The 18,131-nt window shown below is 41.6% G+C and overlaps 1 protein-coding gene across 2 annotated transcripts in view; it reads right to left on the bottom strand.

Moving 5' to 3' along the window:
- The window catches only part of OCRL (OCRL inositol polyphosphate-5-phosphatase), a gene marked incomplete at its 5' end in the record, with an annotated part of 53,549 nt that overhangs the window by 21,462 nt on the left and 13,956 nt on the right, over positions 1 to 18,131 (bottom strand). For both annotated transcript variants that reach the window (XM_082864643.1, XM_082864644.1), the window contains 10 exons: positions 759 to 868; positions 2,498 to 2,609; positions 5,339 to 5,526; positions 5,631 to 5,747; positions 6,862 to 6,976; positions 7,501 to 7,602; positions 8,804 to 8,965; positions 9,061 to 9,181; positions 9,882 to 9,971; positions 10,382 to 10,492. In XM_082864643.1, the coding sequence (XP_082720769.1) occupies positions 759 to 868; positions 2,498 to 2,609; positions 5,339 to 5,526; positions 5,631 to 5,747; positions 6,862 to 6,976; positions 7,501 to 7,602; positions 8,804 to 8,965; positions 9,061 to 9,181; positions 9,882 to 9,971; positions 10,382 to 10,492 (1,228 nt within the window). The remainder of the gene's footprint in view (positions 1 to 758; positions 869 to 2,497; positions 2,610 to 5,338; positions 5,527 to 5,630; positions 5,748 to 6,861; positions 6,977 to 7,500; positions 7,603 to 8,803; positions 8,966 to 9,060; positions 9,182 to 9,881; positions 9,972 to 10,381; positions 10,493 to 18,131) is intronic.

The following is an 18,131-nucleotide window of genomic DNA, read 5'->3' as shown; positions in this document are numbered from 1 at the left end:
ACTTGCTGGGCAGCTCCCTCGGAGGATGGGACAGGCTCCTCCCCACCCCACCCTGGCGCTCTCTGAGTCTAAAGAAGCTGACTATGCCCAGGCATTCTTTTCTTCTTTCAAAGTTCTGGGCTCAGCCAGGTAGGAAACCATAGGAAACGAAGAAATAGTAGGTAGAAGACAAACAGTCACCAGGCACATACTGACAGGGGCACTTTACTAGGGGTAATCGAGAAATCAACAGGCCCCCTAGACAGTGATTCTCAGCTTTCTGCAGCAGTTGTGGAGGTCAGGCCCAGGCACTGGTATTTTTAAAAGTCCAGCAAAAGAGTCTAATGTGAACTCAGGATCGAGAACCACTGTTCTGGAAGAACCTTTCATGGCTCTTTGTTTTCACCTCTGGTATCCTGAGTTAAAGAGTTGAAAAAGAGTTTGGGAAAAGAGCCAGAACAGGGCAACAGGTAAGGAAATAGGGGTAAGATCAGAAGGGCAAAAATCTAAGAAGCAAGTCTGCTGAGGTGAGAGAAATAAGGCATCACAGGCAGCTCGTAAAACTTCAACAGCCTGACAGAGCAGTCCACACTCTCCTAAGGTGAGCTCACCTGTGAGCACACACAAACTGAAACTTCTTCTGTAATAGCACTGAGCCATTAGGTTTTTCTATCTGTTTCTGGCAAGAACTAAAAATTTCCCAGCCCTTCATCAATTCAGAGAGACAGAAATAACATCAGGGCTTAACCTATTCCATGAGGAGGTTCTTGTTTTTTTACCTGGAATCCCATCGGTCTGTTTTAGAATCATACTTATACGTGGGGATAAACTTGATTTCTCCTTCCATGAAGTCAGCAAAAGCTTTTTTCTGTGTGCGCTGAATATTTAGCTAGAGATAGAAAAACGTATCATATAAGCAGGGTAACACCATCTTAACAGAAGTGATAATTGGGTTGATCAGCCATTTCTAAGTATCTAAGTTCCGTATCTTTTGCAACTGTCGGAGCACATACATAAAATTTCTGTGCCTTATGAATTAAATTTTGACATTCCAACAGCATCTAAGCTCACCGACAGACAGGATGCTCATATGAGCATGTCACTAATTTTTTATTGCTAATGGTGGTCAAGGTAAAATGGAAAAATGAAACCTGAATAATCATAAGTTCCCTGATGTTAGCACAGATTTTTTTTAATTTATTAAAGTATAGTTGATTTACAATGTTGTGTTAATTTCTGCTGTACAGCAAAGTGACTCAATTATACATATATATATTCTTTTCCCTATTCTTTTCCATTATGGCTTATCACAGGATACTGAATGGAGTTCTTTGTGCTATACAGTAGGACCTTGTTGTTTATCCATCCTATATATATAATAGTTTGGGCACAGTTTTAATTTTTTAAAAAAGCACACAAATTTTGATTGGATAATTCCAAAAGCCAAATTCAGTGAATAGTTATATTGGGTTGGCCAGAAAGTTCATTCAGGTTTTTCTGTAACATCTTGTGGAAAACCCAAACGAACTTTTCGGCCAAGCCAATAGATCGTTTTGAAAGTTACCCTCACTCAAATATTTTACCAGAACTACATAAGATTCAGAACTTATTCCAATTGTACCCCCTTTGGAGGCAGGACAGAGGAAGAAATGCAAAGTTAGCCAGCCAACCTCAATGTGAAGATAGACACAGCCAAGAAAGGCTCACTGTAAAAACCATTCTGCTGCAAAACACCGGAATTTTGACTATGACTGAAGGTCAAAAGTCTCACGTTAGGATTTAAAGACATTCAAATCAAGTTGAAACATTTTCTTCCCTCAATAAGAAGCATTCACTTTTAGCAGCCAGAATCCATATGCTAAAGTAAAAATTCAAGTCCTGTGCCAGGCTCCAAGGCAAATTTACAGAAAACTAGGTTCCTCAATATCGTTTTATATAAATGTTACCATATCAGTGCTTCTCACACAGGTTTTAACATCTATAAACTAGCAAGCCCCAATTTCTCAATCAGTTCCCATTAGACCACAGTCTGCTATTTTTCCCAAACTTCTCTTCTGTGCCTCCCAATCCCCTCACAGGGCCTCCCTCTTTTACCTCCAAGCTGTTGCTGAGCCTGCCAAGTAATCATAGAGCAGCTTTCCCTGTTTCATCTGCCAAACCACATCAACATAGCTGAAGGCCCACTTCCTCCAGGAAGTGTTCTCCAATTAACCCCACCCATTCTCCAACTCATTTATACAAATCTCTGAAATCCCTTCTTGATAAAGACTTAATGAATAAATGTTATATTGACTTTTTATCACTAACGTTATCTCTTCTCCTCCCATCCAAGCACTTAATAAAAGCACTACAAACCTTGTGTGTACTCACTGCATCACTAGTCACAATGTTTTCCCCAGACAGTGATACCTTTCCATCTACTTCTAGAGTAAGACACAACTCCCATGGGTCTAACTCATAAACCTAACAATTTTATCTGCTGTCTAGGAAAGTACCTTTTAAAATAAAATTTTATTACCTGGTCCAATTTCAAGAGTCTCTGAAGGTCATTCTTATTAATAAGACTCTTCACTTCATTGGCATCAGGCATGCAAAGTCTGTAGTTCAAATCTCCCAACCAGATGACAACACTGAGGATAAAGAAATACATGAACAGAAATAGCAGCAATGAGCATAAAAATCAATCAGAGGAGAATGGAGAGAAGGAAAATGGGGAGATTATTGATAAGCATTCATTTATCACTATCTGACTAGGGGTTTAAGATATAACTATCCTTTGGGGGCGAGTACTATCAACACCTGAGAGGGGGATGATTACAAAATAGGCAGGAGGACGGGCCTGCACACATGAGGAACAAAGACAGGGAAATATGGTGTATATGTGGGACTCAGAAACCAAGGAGTTAACTCCTTGAGAGAAGCATGTAGTTTATTTGCTGGACTAGCTTCAAAATTTCACCTGGCTACTTGCCAGGTCTCTAGGGGAAGAGAATCTGAACGTTTTCTGCCTCTCTGAGCCCTGATGTTCTGCAGGCTCTCCACTAGGGTCTGCATGGTCTGAATGACAGCTCTCTCGGGCAGGGCCCACTAGCAAATGTAGGTCCAGGGCTTTCTGCTGCAGCCAGTCTGTCTACCCTTGCCCCAGAACCGCAGTCCAAGTCCCAGGCAGGAAGGAGAATGGCAGGCCATGGGAGCCTCAGGCTCCCAATCACAGCAACAGACCCCCAGGTGTGCTGAGAGCCGCCCAGGGGAGACCCTGAAATTCCCACACCAAAATGGGTTCTCTTGTGAGCTATCTCAAGTTCCAAATGGATCTCTTTGCCAATCTTTAAGGTCCCGGGTAAATAAATTTATGGAATTTCGGGGCAATTTTATGATTACTGATGTCAAGGCCTTGTTTTACCACTGTGAAACAGAATTCTATATGATCCTAATTGTTGAGACAATATGGAAAGAGGCCAACATCACTACCTTTCCCTACTCTTTCCTCAATTACCCCACTCTCTACTGATCCTAATACCCACAAATTATCTTTTGTTTTCCTACTAATTCACATCTCAAACCACTATTCCAAATCTCATTACCCTCTCAGAATTTCAATTACTACTATTAATTTCCCTACAAATAACCATTTTCTACTAACAATCCATTCCTCAACTGATTTTTGTTTCTATCCTTATTAAGTCCCATTCTTCACTAACCTTTCACATTATCCATTGGTGTCTTTAAATCTCCACAGCCCCTTTTCTTAATGATTCACAGCCAGTAAAAAGAATAATGTAGATCTATATTTACTGGCTTGGAAAGAGATTCACAATAAATAGGATAATACAGTCCTATATAATGAGTATGTGTGTGTTTGTGTGTGCATAGACAAAAGTCTACAACAGCACTATTCAGAACAGATAGGGACTTCCCTGGTGGGGCAGTGGTTAAGAAATCTGCCTGCCAATGGAGGGGACTCGGGTTCGATCCCTGGTCCGGGAAGATCCCACATGCCGCGGAGCAACTAAGCCTGTGCGCCACAACTACTGAGCCTGCGCTCTAGAGCCTGCAAGCCACAACTACTGAGCCCACGTGCCACAACTACTGAAGCCTGTGTGCCTAAAGCCCATGCTCTGCAACAAGAGAAGCCACCACAATGAGAAGCCCGTGCACCACAATGAAGAGTAGCCCCTGCTCGCCGCAACTAGAGAAAGCCTGCACGCAGCAACGAAGACCCAACACAGCCAAAAATAAAACTAAATTAAATAATTAATTTAAAAAAAAAACAGAAGACATAGGACGCACATAAGAAATGTAATTTTCAATTGCCTAGTAGCTGAATATAAAAAGTAAAAGAAACAAGTGAAAATAACTTTAACAACAAATTCCAGGGCTTCCCTGGTGGCACAGTGGTTTAGAATCCACCTGCCAATGAAGGGGACACGGGTTCAAGCCCTGGTCCAGGAAGATCCCATATGCTGCAGAGCAACTAAGCCCATGTGTCACAACTACTGAGCCTGCGCTCTAGAGCCTGTGATCCACAACTACTGAGCCCGTGTGCCACAACTACTGAGGCTCACATGCCTAGAGCCCGTGCTCCGCAACAAGAGAAGCCACCACAATGAGAAGCCCATGCGCCGCAACGAAGAGTAGCCCCCGCTCGTCGCAACTAGAGAAAGCCCGTGCACAGCAACGAAGACCCAACTCAGCCAAAAATAAATAAAACAAAACAAAACAAAAAAACCCAATGCCTTCTTTAAAAAAAACCAAATCCCATTTAACTCAATATATGCAAACTTTTGTTATTTCAACATGTAATCAATACTTAAAAAGTTGAGATATTTTACATTTTTTCCCTACTAAATTCAGTGTATATGCTCACAGCACATCTCAGTTTGGACTAGCTACTTTCAAGTGCCCAACAGCCACCTATGGCTACTGGCTGTCATAACGGACAGCACAGATCTGGAAGGATACACACTGAATTGTCCACAGTGTTTTTCTTCGGAAGGAGGGACTGGCCGGGGAGAGCAGAGGTAAGAAATGAGGGATTTTTTACTTTTACCTTTTATTACATTCACAATGAACATTTCTACTTTATAATAAAAAATAATAAAAACTGATGTCAATTGACAGACCCCCCCTACCATTACTCTAGATGCCCACTAAGAGAACTAACCTTTCCTCTGATAGCAAATCTAATTCCTCTGACTAAAATCTAATTCATCTGCTATTCCTCAAACCCGCCCCCTTCTTCGTGACCCCAATCCCTAAACAATAATCTCTTCACTCTTCACATTTCTATAGCTTCTCACCACGTTTAGTCTCTTCTCACCACCACTATTCAAAGGCTAAGGAAGACTTAACCACTCACTCATGTTTCATGATGTTCAGCTGTGGGAGGGTCTGATTTGGGACCACAAAACTCATTCGTGCGCAGATGTCCTTATAATCCTGATTCCTTCTCTCAAAGTCCTCCACGTGGGCAGCCAAGTGGGAATTGACAACGCAAAAGGTAGTGTTGTGAAATACAAATCTCACAGCTACCCCACCTTTGTTTCCCTGTTAGCAAGAGTAATGATCCACAGTTAGTACAAAGATGCAACTAGCACCTGAACTTCACATGGACATAAATCATAACTGAGCTCATTTCCGAAGTAACTCACCATCTTCCCCATGATTCCAGTCCCAACTGTTTCTGTAGCAACATCACGGATATATCGCCACTGGTCCTTTCTGGCAAATATCAGGAGCATCATCCCAACGAGGCGGACCAGTTGAACCTATGAGTCGCAGGGAATTAGAAGAGGTTCATGTTAATACCACTCTTTGCCACATATCGAATTCCCACAACTAATTTTCCACCAAGAAGATATAACCATGCCCTAATCTGAATCCAAATCCTCTAATTTCCCAGTGGGCCTCATAAAGAGAAAACAAAACTTCTCTGGGAAAGCTTTAATCTGGCTCTGACCAGTAGGAGTTAAAAGTCTTTGGAGACAACGAGTACACTCAGCTCTAGATTCATTATTTTAATCACTTTTTAGCCTACCGTGAGTAGGCAGCATTAAAAATTCGAATAATAATGACAAAGCCTCTATCCCAGCTTGTTCCTTTTGCCTCTTCTTCCTAGTTTCTGATTTACAATTTCCTAAGAAATTAAAATGTATAAAATAACACTCCTTTTTACTTTTAAGTCTGTGAACTAGAAATATGTCTGAAATGTGTATTAGTCTATACGAGAGGAATAACATCTTCAGGAGTCTTATCACCTATATCAGCTGCTAGAAGATGCAGATGAAAATTACTTAGACAAATGACTCCTTTTAAAGGGCTTGGTATGGTAGCCTCATAATTAAAATAACTCTTCTGGTAGCCTCTACCACGTGCCTTCTAGAGACCAACAAATTGGGCCACCTTGCTAAAGTCAACTCTATTCTTGACTTACAACCAAGTTTCGAGCTCACTGAAATTCCACAACACTCCTGTTCTTGCTCCAATTCCAAAGCTTGCCCTATGCACCCACATGCTTCAAACTGCTTTTCTGTAAAGCATCCAGTTCTGACCATGTCAGCGAACAATTTCAATCTTAAACTCTCATTGCAAAAATCACTTATCTTATGTGTCATCATTTGAGTTAATTACCGCTATGAGGACAATAAAATTCTTCTTTTCTCCTAAAAACTACCTAAGCAATGAAACTATAAGATCGGGAAACTTAGGGAATTCTTTTTCTAGGAAACAGGAATAAAAAGGATTAGTCTGCCCTATTCCAGTATTACACATGGGGAAGAATTCAATTAAACCACTCTTTTGGAACAAGCTATAGATAACAGAGTAACTTCTAGTGAGTTCTACTTAGTTGTATACTAAAAAAGATAATTCAATGCGGCTTACTTTCTTATACTTGGCTTTGGAATGCAAACCCCTCTCCACAGCCAAGGACCACTCTTGTTCCTTCACAGATTCAAAGTAGAAAAAGGCTTCTGTGCTCAAGTCCAGCTCTTGGAATCTGAGAAAACAAGAGGATGTCGGATCTACACACATCCCATAATTATCTCTGACTACCTCCTGTCCCATTTTCTGAGACATTAGATGAAACAATGCGGAAAAGATAAATTTTAGAGAACTGCTCTATTGACTCAGGTGATCAGTAAGGACAAGTAGTTTTCTTTTCAAAAGACTCCCTGCCACAGGTATATGCACAGGCTATGCAAAACACAAACAAAAAAACCTCCATAAGGGATAACCGTAGAGCTTTGTTTATATATCCTAGAAATAGTCACTGTTAGAATTAACCTCAAATCTCAGTTTCTATGAAGTATATAGTTTTCTATGGGTTTTGAGAGGATTAGATGCTTCCTTACACCAATTCAGGTATCTGTTCCTTTATGATCTCACAAATTTGACCCACAAGTTAACTCTCACATATAGTCTACAGTAGGTTTTTACAAATGGTGGGGAAAAAAAGCACAAAATGTCACGTAAACTAACACCAAACATACAGCCAAAATGAACTTCCAGACGCCATTTTACCCAATGCAGTAGATATCAGGAGGATTCGGATCACAGTTCAGCCAAGGTTCTAGCCCACTGTCTGGAGACTGGCCATTCACGTTCCATGTTCCAACAAAGAACCTAATACATGATTCCAAAACATAATTTAAAAACAAAGGTCAAGTGTGGATGGTCACAATAAGCAACATAATTTCTCAAACTGTTTTGCCACACACACACACAAAACCCTCTTGCCTGTAGAAGACAAAGGCAGTGGGCTTATTCTCTCCAAAGTTTACATCAGGTAAACCTACAGAAAGGAACCAAGTCTCTATTTAAAAAACACAAGTTTAATTGCTCTACCACATTTCCTTTCTATTACATTCCATCCAAACTCATATCTGAAGGGAGAGCTTGTGGATGGGAAAGAGGTATCTTCATGCTATAAGGATGTCTAACATGGATAACTATTCCATAAGGAGTTGTAGTTAAATCCAAAAACTCACTTCCCGAAGGATTACAAGGACATCTGTGTAGGAAATTCTGTTGAGACAGATATAGTATTAAGGGGGAAAGCAGAAGGGAAAACTCATGACTGTCTTAACTGTTTACATACAAATATAAGCATCACGGGAAATCTGAAGATCTGGAGGTTTCAGCATAGGGATATAGTCATGACTGAATTAGAATAAATGAGGCATAATGGGATAGCAGATGGGACTGGAATCTTGGACTAGAAGGGTACATGCTGTTCGAAAATAACAAAGAAAAGTGTTGCTGCTTTGAACATCGGGATACACGACACACACCACACGTAGTGAGTCCAGAAAAGAGGATATCACCAAGATGAAATGAAAAATATAATAGAGGAAAGAATCGAAGATAGACCTCCCAATCAAGATACTTGGGTGAAACTTCCTTCAGTTAACTTCCCAAAGTAGGTAAATTAAAGTCTAGTGGTAATGGCGGACTTAATTTTCCAATATTGGCAAGAAGAAATTCAGCAGGTCAGATAGATAAACACACTTGCTTATGGAATGTACTAGGAGACAATTCTCTAGTACTTGTGAGCTTGACTTGGTTCTCTAAGAGTGGATAGAAAGGTTAGTAGAGGTGGTATCATTAGTAATTAGAAAATCCAAGGGAAATTGTAGCACTGGCATTATTTTGGATATGTACGTTATTGACCAGCATAAAGACAGGGGCTTGAACCAGCTCACCATTCTCTTCTTTATGCTTTTATTCTGAATTAAGCTAATTAAACTAATACCTTAAATACCCAAAGACCATTTTTTCCTATATGTACTAACGTTTAGCCTCAGTAAGTAGAAGAGAGACTAACCTGAAAGTCTGAATGTTGACATATTCTTTCTCTCGCTTTGCCAGGATGTGTTTGATGAGACCCTCCCGCTGCCCAGACTGGGTGTTTGGTACAAAGAGCTTCCGCATGGTATTGGTCACCTTGGGCTGTTCCTTGTTAGAAGCTTCCTTTTCACGTGGAAGCCTAGCAAATAAACGAGGAATTCAAAAGTGAAATTGCCTTAAACAATTCCCATGTGTGTCTCACACGTGGGAAATCTGTTTCAACATAGGACTTACATTCTATTCACTGAAGACGGTGGGGGTGGCGGTTCCCGATGAACCCCTGTAGGCTGATTCTGCAAATTTATTCTCTTGTCCAAATTCAAAGATGAAAAACTATCCTCAAATCCAAGAAGCCCTGAAGGACACAGAACCCAGAGTGGAAGGGGGGAGAAGATAACATCCAGCTTATCCAGGATTGATAGGACTTTGCTTTGATCAGCGGTTTTGGTTTGATCACTATTTGCTCAGTGGCATTACCAAACAGAAAGGTATAAGAGTAGTGATAACGTAGACTGGGGGAAGAAGCACATCTGTCCCTGAAGCACTGACATATTAACTAGAATGACAGTAAGTTACGTTAACTTGGAACGTGAATAATAAGAGCTAGTCTTTATAGAAGACTTTTAGCACAATGCCTGGTTGATAGTAAGGAGCTATATCATTATCTCACTTAATTGTCACAAAGACCTCATGAGGTAGGTGCTATTAAAAATCTTCCTATGTTACAGAAAAAGAAACAGAAGCTCAGAGTTGTCAAAGTAATTGGACCAAGGTCATATAACTAGTAAGTCAGAGAATGGGGATTCAAACCCAGGTAGTCTGGCTCCAGAGCCTGCACTTTTTACCCCTCTGCTAAGCTGGCACTGAAAGAGCTAATGTGCCACAGAAAGGATCAGGAGTGAACGTGAGTCAGTGGGTACGGACTTGATAAAACCACTCCATAGGAGAAGGTATCTGACACTGACATTAATCCACATTATCTTATCTGCCCAGATAAAATCTATTGACTCTGCAATAATCATAGCAACCAGGGAAAAAAAGAATCTTTTCAGTACCTGAAAAAACAGAAGAGTTGTCCTCAGTGTCTAATTTCTGGTACCAGCTGGATGAGTCCTTTGGCTCTGGAACAAGAAGTTGTGACTGCGCTGGAGAGATAAGGGTCATAGTCAGAATGGAATGACTATTCCATTGAATGGAATATACCATAACCAAAGGCCATTCACTCAGCACTCAAGTGCAGGGGCCAGCGCCATTCTTGAACACAAAGGAAGAGACTAAGAAAATGAGGGCAGCTCTGGGATCATCTGGGACCAGAGGAGGATTACAGTCTGCAGTAAGCTGTCCAAGGAATGAAACTGAAGATTCTGGAAATTGACTCAGTGTCCTTAAAGCTGAATAGACTTATTCCCTAACCTATCCCTGGGGCCATTCCTGAAGAAAAAAAAAAATCGCCTATCAAGGCTCTAGGGGTGAGGTACTTTGCTAATGGCCACTTGCCTCTGTACAGCATGTCCCATGCAAGTAGTAGAAAGAAAACTGCTGAGGCTTGAGTTACCTTCCTGAGCAGCAAGGACCTCTGAGAGGAACTTCAGACAGCGTTCCTCATCAGGGATTTCAAAGCGGCGCTCTCTGGTCCAGTCCCCCTGAATCCGAATTTTGCAGCCACCTAAAAAGAATGGAAATCCAAGTACCTATAGCTACGGAAAATAATGTTTTCTTGGGATATTTTCAACTTACCAATTTAATAGGAGAAGGTCCAGATTGCAAATATTCCAGACCTCTAACGTGTGAAGCATGCCTATAAGATCAAGGGACTGGGTGTGGTGGTGGTGCTGGGGGTGATGCACAGAGGAAAATCTAGTGAAGGCTGATAAACTGTGTAAATGAGCAGCCCAATAGAGTGATATGGTATGTACTGAAATCACAGTTTCCTACTTTCTGATATATTGCTCAAATGTCACTGTAGGAACCTCCAAAATCTAGCAGAAGATCAATTCCTCAACCACCCTCCTCCCATCTCCTAGCTGGAAATTCCTACCACTTCAAATCCAAATCATATAGTAAGAGTCTCTGAAGTGTGAAGGGAAAAAAGGAAATATGATGGTTTGTTCCTAGGTACAGACTGTACCCAGGCAATTGAATTTATAAGCTAATTAAAAAAAAAGCATAATGGGATTGGTTTGAATTATTCTGAAAAGAAGCATGTATACCTCATTTACGTCAAGTGAAAAATGTATGTCTTGAATAAACTCACAAAAACAATATAATGACCCATGTCCAGGAGTGGTCTGGTTCAAGTACAGTCAGTTGGAAAACAGTATAATTAGAAGCAAAGTTATCTGGGACTTTAGTTTCTTATGTATATAACATACTGTCTCCCCTTTTCTAATGCCCTCTATTTACCATCAACTGTCTGGATATGGTGACCCAGGAAACCCATGTCCTTGTTTACATTCTTATTTTAACTGATTTATTACATTTATTGCTTTCTCATGGCCCTGGAAACGATAAGCTCCTTCAGGGCAAGAGGCAGGCTGCACATACCGGTTATCCAACACAACACTCTCAATGGTCTCCCAGGGTTGTTTGGGACAGAGGGGCTTCTCAGGACTCAAGACTTCCAAAGCTAAGACCGGGAAAGTCCCAGGCAAACCGGGTCGTCGGTCACTTTATTGATAACAATGACATCAGACTTCACAGACAGAAGGCATTTAATGACTCCCAAACTGGACTCTTTCACACTTGTAAATAACAAAGAGGTGAGAAAATAAAATGAAAATCCTAGTTTCTTATGGTAGAAATCCACTTCTGAACCTTTGACTCTTTCTTTGCATTTCTTTAAGTTTCTGTATTCACAGATATTTAGTGATCAGAATAAAAGAGATAAACATAGAGGAAAAAATGAAAAAGAAGGCACCCAAGAGGACCAGCAATAAGAAAATTAACGGGGGTGCCACTGTAAGGTGGAGAAAAAAAGAGGGGGCATGAGTAAGGACTGTCAATTAGAGCAGCCTTGAAGATACGATGGGAAAACCTCCTTCAGGGCACAAGTAGTCCTCTCTTTCTCAGATAATTTATATTAAAAGTAGAAAAAAATTTAAAAAGAGCAGTTCCTACCTGATACAGACTTAGAACAAGAACACATATTCTCTCTGTCCCACAATCCTTGAAAGATATATTTTAGCAAATATAAAAAATAAACTGACCCATTTAATGGACAAAAGATTCCAGAAATTGCTTACAAAGTAACACTAGATGCTCTCTCACCACGTTGCATGGGAAAGAGGACAAATTACCCCCACCACGCAACCTTCTACTCTCCTCCCTTCCAGCCCCTCTGGCCTCTTTGTGATCAGCAAACACTCCTCTATCTTCAATTTCTCCTCTGAATACTCCCTGCATCTCTCAGTAGTTCTCAACTAAGCGTGCATTAGAATTACCAGAGGCGCTTTTAGGAAATACTGCCACTTGGGGCCCCATCCCAGGCCAAGAAAACAGAATCTCTGGGGGTGAAGCCCAGGCACTGGGAGTTTCTAAAACACTCCTCCAGGTGGTCTAGTGCATCCAGACTGAAAATCAGTCACCTGCAAACTGGCTGGGCCCTGAGACTAGCTCCCGCTGCGGCCCTCTGAACTAGAGGCTATTTATAGCCTTTCACACCCTATGTAATTTAAGACTGATGTCCTTATTTGTCCTAATGCCATCTCCAGACCATTCCCTCTCCTCCTCCCTCATGAAAAATCCCTTCTCCTTTGAGGCTCACCCACTGGGCTATGCAAGCTTCTTCCCTTCCCTCCTCCATGGAATCATGTACCAACTTCCCAGAAACTTCCAAATCCAGGCCTGATTAAGACTTCCTCTCCATTCACAGCCCTGCTTTAACTTTGCGTCCCTGAAAAATTAGCACAGAAAGCTCAGTCAACACCTTCAACTTCCTCATCCAATGACCTTGCCCCTCCACCTCAGCCACCTACTCCCTCAGTCCCTACTGGGGCTGCCTCAGTTCTACCCTGGACCTTTCATCACAGAAACACCATCACCTCATAAATCTCTAATTCAAATATCCCACTCTGAACTGTTACTCCTTCCAGCTTACCTGCTCTTATGGGAACCTCCAGCACACTGATCCCTCCACTTTCTCAGTATCCATTCACTTCCTCCTGCTTTCACTTCCCTTTTTATCAAACAGATGCCATCGTTTCACTCTGTTGCAAAAACCCAGAACTGCCTTACCACTCTCACTCTGTTTTGGCTAACACCTATCTGGCTAACTCCCAACCCTCAGAAATCAAAATAACTGCCTTCTCTGTACTTACGTCTGAGGGAGTAAAACCACACACACACACACACGCACACACACACGCGCACACACACGCGCACACACGCACACACACATACGTACACACACACGCACACACACACATACACACACGCACACACATACATACACACGTGCGCGTACACACACACACACACACACACACACCATTATAAATTGACTGCTAACCTCAACGGGGCCCTATATGATAGGAAGCAATCTAAGTTTCCATAGTCCACTTGTCTCCCACTACTATTTGGAACCACTATTCACACCTTCTCATTTATCCTCAATCTTTGGATCCCCCTCTTCTCAAGCTCTCTTCTTCATACTTTATGAGCTTTACCTCATACCTCAGAGGAAACGGAAGCCATCACATGGAAACCTACCTGTATCTGTACTCATCTTCTGATGCACGAAGGAGGAGTCCTCCTATCAAAGGCCATCTTCTTTTTGAATTGCAACCCCTCAGGTTCTCTCAGGAATCTCACAGTCATTCTCTAGACACCTCCCCCAAGTAGCTTTAACCTCTTCCTCACACAGGCTCCTTCTCATCAGCATTAAAATAAATCATGTTCTAAATCCTCCTCATTTAAAAAACAAGAAACCTTCCTGGACCCCATACCTTCCTCCAACTCCGGTCCACCTCTACATTCCCCCTTTGCAGTCAAGCTTTAAAAGACACACAGTTGCTACCTGCTCACCTGCCATTTCTCTCTTTAATCCACTCCAATATGACTCTGGCTCCTACCACCCCTCTGAAATTGCTTTGTTAAGGTCACCAATCATCTCCATAGTGCTAAATCCAATGGATACTCTTCAGTCATCTTATCAGACGTAGCAGCAGAAATCAACACTTGACCCCTCCTTGAAACAGTCTCTTCCAAAGGCTTCTATGACACCATGCTCATCTAGTTTATCTCTCTCTTTGGTCACTAATTTTAAGTGCCCTTTGAAGCATCTCCTCCTCTATCTGAACTTTAAAAAGTAGAGTGAGTTCAATCTTAAACCTTTTTCTCACTGTGTATCAGCACTGTCCAATAGGACTTTCTGTGATGATGGACATGTTCTTTAACTGCACTGTCCAATATGGTAACCAATGACCCCATGTGGCTAAGGAGTACTTGAGGAGTGCTGAGGAACTGAGAAACTGATTTTCTAATTTCGTTCTAACTAATTTAAATAGGCACATATGACTAGTGGCTATGGTATCTGAGAGCACAGCTCTATATACAGTCACATCATCTCTCATGGTTTCAAATACCCTCTACGTGCTAGAGACCCAGACTTTACTTCTGAGCTTCAGATGCATACATTCAACTGCCAATTTATCACCTACACTCAGATGTCTCAAAGAAATCTCAAAGTAAACATAGCTAAAACTGAGTTTGTGACCCCTACCCCAGGAAAACTCATTCCTCCTTCAACGTTCTTATTTCTGCAAATGGTACCAACCATCCACATTCATGCCAGAAATCTCGGATTCATCCTTGACACTTCAGCTCACCCCCTGCACCCACACCAACCTCTGTTGATTTAACCTCCAAAAACATTTATCACATCTGTCCACTTCTCTCCATTCTTACTCTCTAGCTTAAACTACTGAAGGAGGCTCCTAACTGGCACCCAAACATAGGCATAAAATCCTTCATATTCTTTCAATTTTTAGAAATCTGTAAATCCAGATTCCTTATCATGGCTTACGAGACCCTACTGGATCTGGTCCTAGCCTGTCCTACCCTGGTGCCTGAGCCTTATTTCAGGCATCCTGGCCTTCTTACATTTCAAAGGAAGTGTCAAGCTACTTCCCAAATAGGGGCCTTTTCACATGCAGTTCCTTTTACCTGGAATACTCTTCCCCATTTTCACCTGTCTCTTACTTATCCCCTCTGGTCTCAATTTAAATGTCACTTCTTCAAAGAGGCCTTCCCTGAGTACCCTGCCTAATTTAGTTAGCACTCTTATAAACTCTCTGTATTTCTCCTTGATAGCATTTATCAAAACTGCAATTATGGGGAATTCCCTGGCAGTCCAGTGATTAGGATCCTGGGCTTCCACTGCAGAGGGCCTGGGTTTGATCCCCGGTCAGGAAACTGAAATCCCACAAACCACGCGGTGTGGCCAAAATAACCCCACCAAAACAAACCAAAAAGCCCCCCTGCAATGATACGACTATACCTTATCAGTTTAAATTCCGTTTCCTTCACTAAGTTTCATGAAGTACCATGACTACATTGCTTTCTGCTATATCCCCAGAACACAGCGCCTGGCACATGAAAGGTATTCACATGTTTATGGAATGCATTAATGGGTTATAGGCATCTACGTGACACTAGCATCAAACAGCACAGAAGCAAGAACCAAGGCTGGAGGAGCAACCTTACCTATGCTGTTCTCTACTGATTGTGCAGCACTTAGAATAGTGCCTGGCAAATAGAAGGCACTCGACAAATATTTGTTGAATAATGAATAAAAGAGGGTTTAATATTAGGGAAGTAGTGTAATACAGTCCATCAATAGGTCAAATAAGGAAGAACAATATAACTATCTCTATAAATACAAAAGACGTTTGATAAAATTCAATATACATTCACCATTTTAAAAACCACACAAACTTGAAATAAATGCAGTTTCTTAACATGGTTTTAAAAAACCCTATCAAATCAACAGGCAACAACATCCTCAACAGTGAAGAACCACTTGAGGCATTCTCACTGAAACCAGGACCTAAACATAAATCATCATCATTATTTAACGTTGATCTCCAAATTCTTGTTGGTGTAATGAGACATGAAGCAAAACTAATAGTTATAGCTACTAGAAAGAGACAAAATTACTACTTGCAGATGACTAGGGCTGTCTATCAAAACCAAAAAAGAAAATAAACAGCCCCCCCAAAATAAAAATAAATTTCTGTAAAGTGGCTGGATAAAAGGTAAATATCTAAAATTCAACAGCTGCTCTGTATACTAGTAATAAGCAATTAGAAGATAAGAGAAAAAAGGTTCCACTGACAATAGCAGCAAACAAATAAAATCCATCAAAAAACAGTTAACCTACAAATGTATGATAGCTATGAAGAAACCACAAAATGTTACTGAGAGATATAAAGAGAAATTGAGTAAGTAGAGATAGATATACCATGTTCCTTGACAGTGACTTAATTTTATAAAGGAGTTAATTTAATAAAATTTGGTGCATATCTATGGTGAAATATTAGCCATTAAAAATCATGTTTTTGGAGGAAACAAGATGGCGGAGTAGAAGGACGAGCTCTCACTCCCTCTTGCGGAAACACCAGAATCACAACTAGCTGCCAGACAATCATCGACAGGAAGACACTGGAACTCACCAAAAAAGATACCCCACATCCAAAGACAAAGGAGAAGCCACAATGAGACGGTAGGAGGGGCACAATCACAGTAAAATCAAATCCCATAACTGCTGGGTGGGTGACTCACAGACTGGAGAACACTTATACCACAGAAGTCCACCCACCGGAGTGAAGGTTCTGAGCCCCACGTCAGGCTTCCCAACCTGGGGGTCCGGCAATGGGAGGAGGAATTCCTAGAGAATCAGACTTTGAAGCCTAGTGGGATTTGATTGCAGGACTTCGACAGGACTGGGGGAAACAGAGACTCCACTCTTGGAGGGCACACACAAAGTAGTGTGCGCATCGGGACCCAGGGGAAGGAGCAGTGACCCCGGGGGGGACTGAACCAGACCTACCTGCTAGTGTTGGAGGGTCTCCTGCAGAGGCGGGGGGTGGCTCTGTTTCACCGTGGGGACAAGGACACTGGAAGCAGAAGTACTAGGAAGTACTCGTTGGTGTGAGCCCTCCCAGAATCTGTCATTAGCCCCACCAAAGAGTCCAGGTAGGCTCCAGTGTTGGGTTGCCTCAGGCCAAACAACCAACAGGGAGGGAACCCAGCCCCACCCATCAACAGTCAAGTGGATTAAAGTTTTACTGAGCTCTGCCCACCAGAGCAACAGTCAGCTCTACCCACCACCAGTCCCTCCCATCAAGCCTCTTAGATAGCCTCATCCACCAGATGGCAGACAGCAGAAGCAAGAAGAACTACAATCCTGCAGCCTGTGGAACAAAAACCACATTCACAGGAAGACAGACAAGATGAAAAGGCAGAGGGCTATATACCAGATGAAGGAACAATATAAAACCCCAGAAAAACAACCAAATGAAGTGGAGATAGGCAACCTTCCAGAAAAAGAATTCAGAATAATGATAGTGAAGATGATCCAGGACCTCGGAAAAAGAATGGAGGCAAAGATGGAGAAGATGCAAGAAATGTTTAACAAAGACTTAGAAGAATAAAAGAACAAACATCTAGAAGAATTAAAGACCAGAGATGAACAACACAATAACTAGATGAAAGCTACACTAGAAGGAATCAATAGCAGAATAACTGAGGCAGAAGAACGGATAAGTGACCGGAAAGACAGAATGGTGGAATTCACTGCTGCGGAACAGACTAAAGAAAAAAGAATGAAAAGAAATGAAGACAGCCTAAGAGACCTCTAAGACAACATGAGACGCAAGAACATTCGCATTATAGGGGTCCCAGAAGGAGAAGAGAGAGAGAAAGGACCCGAGAAAATATTTGAAGAGATTATAGCCGAAAACTTCCCTAAAATGGGAAAGGAAATGGCCACCCAGGTCCAGGAAGTGCAGCGAGTCCAATACAGGATAAACCCAAAGAGAAACACACAGAAACACATAGTAATCAAATTGGCAAAAATTAAAGACAAAGAAAAATTAGTCAAAGCGCAAGGGAAAAACGACAAATAACATACAAGGGAACTCCCCTAAGGTTAACGGCTGATTTCTCTGCAGAAACTCTACAAGCCAGAAGGGAGCGGCATGATATACTTAAAGCGATGAAAGGGAAGAACCTACAACCAAGATTACTCTACCCGGCAAGGATCTCATTCAGATTCGATGGAGAAATCAAAAGCTTTACAGACAAGC

The sequence above is a fragment of the Leucopleurus acutus genome, assembly GCF_964270905.1.
Source record: "Leucopleurus acutus genome assembly, chromosome: X".
Lineage (NCBI taxonomy): Eukaryota > Metazoa > Chordata > Mammalia > Artiodactyla > Delphinidae > Leucopleurus > Leucopleurus acutus.
The sequence above is the reverse complement of the archived record's forward strand: the minus strand, read 5'-3'. Positions and strand labels throughout refer to the sequence as shown.